This window comes from Neolamprologus brichardi, chromosome 14 (assembly GCF_056152115.1).
Source record: "Neolamprologus brichardi isolate AB-2024 chromosome 14, ASM5615211v1, whole genome shotgun sequence".
NCBI classification, from domain to species: domain Eukaryota; kingdom Metazoa; phylum Chordata; class Actinopteri; order Cichliformes; family Cichlidae; genus Neolamprologus; species Neolamprologus brichardi.
Window position 1 is genome coordinate 3,399,775 of NC_142117.1, and position 2,955 is coordinate 3,402,729.

Genomic DNA, 2,955 nt, shown 5'->3' on the forward strand with positions numbered 1-2,955 from the left:
GCTTTCTTCTTTCATTCACTCAATCACACTTTCAGGTCAAAGTGCGTCAGCTTCCAGCGGCCACTGCGCAATTCCACGGCAAGGAGGATGCTCCCCGCACCCGTTCATCTACTAACACGCATGTGTGTATTTTACAAATGTGTTATTGTGATCTGAGAGCTCCGAATTCACGGTGATTTTTAAAATCTGACGATTAAAATTTGGGCAAACAAGCAATAAAACTGCGACTGGTTGGATTGTTAACTAGTTGAAGAACGGACACATTTGTGCTGCTCTCTACAAAACACATCGTTAGTGTGATCATCCAAAGGCACAGCTCACAGAGCTCACAGAGCTCACACTTATGCGCACAAACCTGAGACGTTTTCAGTAAGACTGGCGCTAAACATTTAAACATGTGTGTAGTTTCATCTTCTGTGAACACAGAAATGTTTACACAGCAATAATAATAATAATAATAATAATAATAATAATAATAATAATAATAATAATAATAATAATAATAATAACAACAATAGTCTTCTTATCAGTTGGTTCTTTTATTTGAAGAGAGCGTATAAATATAAATCATTGTGGACCGATATAAAAATACATTTTGTCTTACAGTACATTTAAATTAAAACATATATTATCACCTGTGAAACAAAATAAATACATGATTGCCAGCTGCTTGAATTACAAAAATAAAATTATCAACATGATAAAACTATGTACAGCACTGAGGCCCGTATGTAAAACTGTAAAATCAGCTCACATGCTCCTTTTCACATTAACAGACAATAGCGTGATACACTTTACAGTCGTCACATTTCCACGGCGCGAGGCTCGTGCTGCTGTTCAGGCCACCAGGTTGAAGGGAGGCTCGTTTTCGATGTCTGTGAGGCCCGCTTTACTGTGCAGTTTTCGGGGGTCCTCCGGTGTCCAGACTTTTGCGGTACGGATGATGTTCTGCTCCCGGAGCTGCTTTTCATCCGACCAAGACAGCGAGTGACCGGCCAGCGGAGGCAGGCCGTAGTCGGGGTCGCTTGGCGAGGGGGACCCTGGAGGGGGAAAAGCAAAAATGAATACAATGTTCATACTTGTTTATTTTAATTTCCGCACCACTTTTTTGGCTTTGTTTTATTTTGCTTTTTTCATGACACCATAAATCTGACGATTGTCTGATTAGAATTAGATGCGCCCACGAGTCTCTTATTACGCATAAAGGCAGGCTTGGTTCCATCACGACCACGGTAAAAACACTCACTTGTTCCTCTGTGGCAGATGATTACTTTCTTGGGCTGCGCGTGCATGTCGCTGCTGGAGTTTCTAATAGGAAGGTCAGACTGCACGAGCTCAGCCAGGAAGTTGATGTAGCCGATGGCCAGCCGCAGAGTGTCCACTTTAGAGAGTCTCTTCTCGTAGGGCAGAGTGGGGATGTGGGAGCGCAGGCCCTCGAACGCGTCATTGATGGACTGCATCCTCCGCCGCTCCCTGACGTTGGCCGCCTGCCTCAGCTGCTGCATCTCCATCTCAGACCTCATCCGCCTCCTGCGCTTCAGCAACGGCCCGCCGTGATGGCCCATCCGAGGAGACAGCTCCGGCGTGCTGTCTGCGCAGCCGTAGGAGAAGACGGAGGACGACGAGGAGAAGGACAGGTTGCCGATGTCGTAGTCTCCATCGTGAGGCGGTGCTCTGCCGTCTTTGCTGTAATAGTCTTGAAAATTACCCGAGAGGAAGTCCACTTCGTCATCCAGAAAGTCATCCGTCTCCAAGTGTCCATCTCGAGAGGACTGGTCGGTGAAAAACTCGTCATCGTCGAAATAAGGAGGGGAGGAGAAAGAGTCGAGTCCAGAGAAAGGGTCCAGCACCCCATCCATGTTTGTTTTCTTCCTGCTGTTACCGAGGAAACAATCACACCCGTCTTTCCTTTGACACTGTGCTCGCGCTCTGCACTAGCTGAACTTTTAGCTGAAGAACAGGCACGCGAGGGTTCTTTATAGCGACATCCATAGTCGCGTGCCGTTTGCCAGGCGGGCCAACCAATCACAGCTCGGTCCGTGAGGCGCACCTCGAGATAGTCCCCAAACCACGCCCCTTGTCCCCGCTGTCCGAGCTCGCTCTGACGTCTTAACTGAGCTCCACCAGCTGGACCGCGCTCAACAGCCCCACGCTGTCACCTGTGCACAACAAAGAACGTTTATACAGTTTAATGAAATCTTTTTTTGGGCACATGTTCCATGAACGCTCCATTTGCTACAACATGTTTCATAAAATGCGCAAATTGACGTCTTAAACCCGTCACAACTGAGCAGTTACAGCGAGGTTTCTTTATTCCTTCATTTGTTTGTTCGTTGTCTAATTAAAGAATCACAATGAGCAAAAATAAAAAATTAAATAAAATAAATAAAAACAAGTATTAGAAGATGATGAGCAACAGTCGGTACAGTCCAACATTCATGAGCTCCGTGACTGGATGACGTATTCAAAAAGATATCTAAATTATTATTATTCATATTATTCATATTATTCATATTATTATTATTATTATTATTATTATTATTATTATTATTATTATCCATCAGTTTTTTTCCACTAACCTTATCAGGGTCGTGGGGAGGGTGGGGGGTTACCCCGCTGGGGGAAAGGCGGGGTAACCCCTGTACAGGTGGCCAGTCTATTGCAAGGCTAACACAGAGAAACAAACAACCTATTATTGTTGTTGTTGTTGTTGTTACAGTCACAATTTCTTTTTCTTAACAGTCAGTTTCAATTGAATGAATTTCACTTAAATTTCAATTAAAACAGGCGGGCAGTGCGTCACAGGCAGCACGCGACAGCGATGATAAACATAATAATATCCTTTTTCCGTCACACTCCATTTATGGCCTCAGCTGAAAGTCACTTTTAGTCTTCCTTTTTGGACGCAGCTACAGGGAGACGGTCACACACGCTCGGCTTGTACTTGGTGAGCTT

General features: G+C 44.7%; 1 protein-coding gene across 1 annotated transcript; it reads right to left on the bottom strand.

Moving 5' to 3' along the window:
- Positions 1-581: 581 nt before the first annotated feature.
- Positions 582-1,933, bottom strand: ptf1a (pancreas associated transcription factor 1a). Its single transcript, XM_006806188.3, has 2 exons — positions 1,247-1,933; positions 582-1,040 (listed from the first exon to the last, which is right to left on the bottom strand). Exons 1-2 carry the CDS (start codon positions 1,857-1,859, stop codon positions 838-840), a joined length of 816 nt encoding a protein of 271 aa, XP_006806251.1. The 5' UTR covers positions 1,860-1,933; the 3' UTR covers positions 582-837.
- Positions 1,934-2,955: the final 1,022 nt, after the last annotated feature.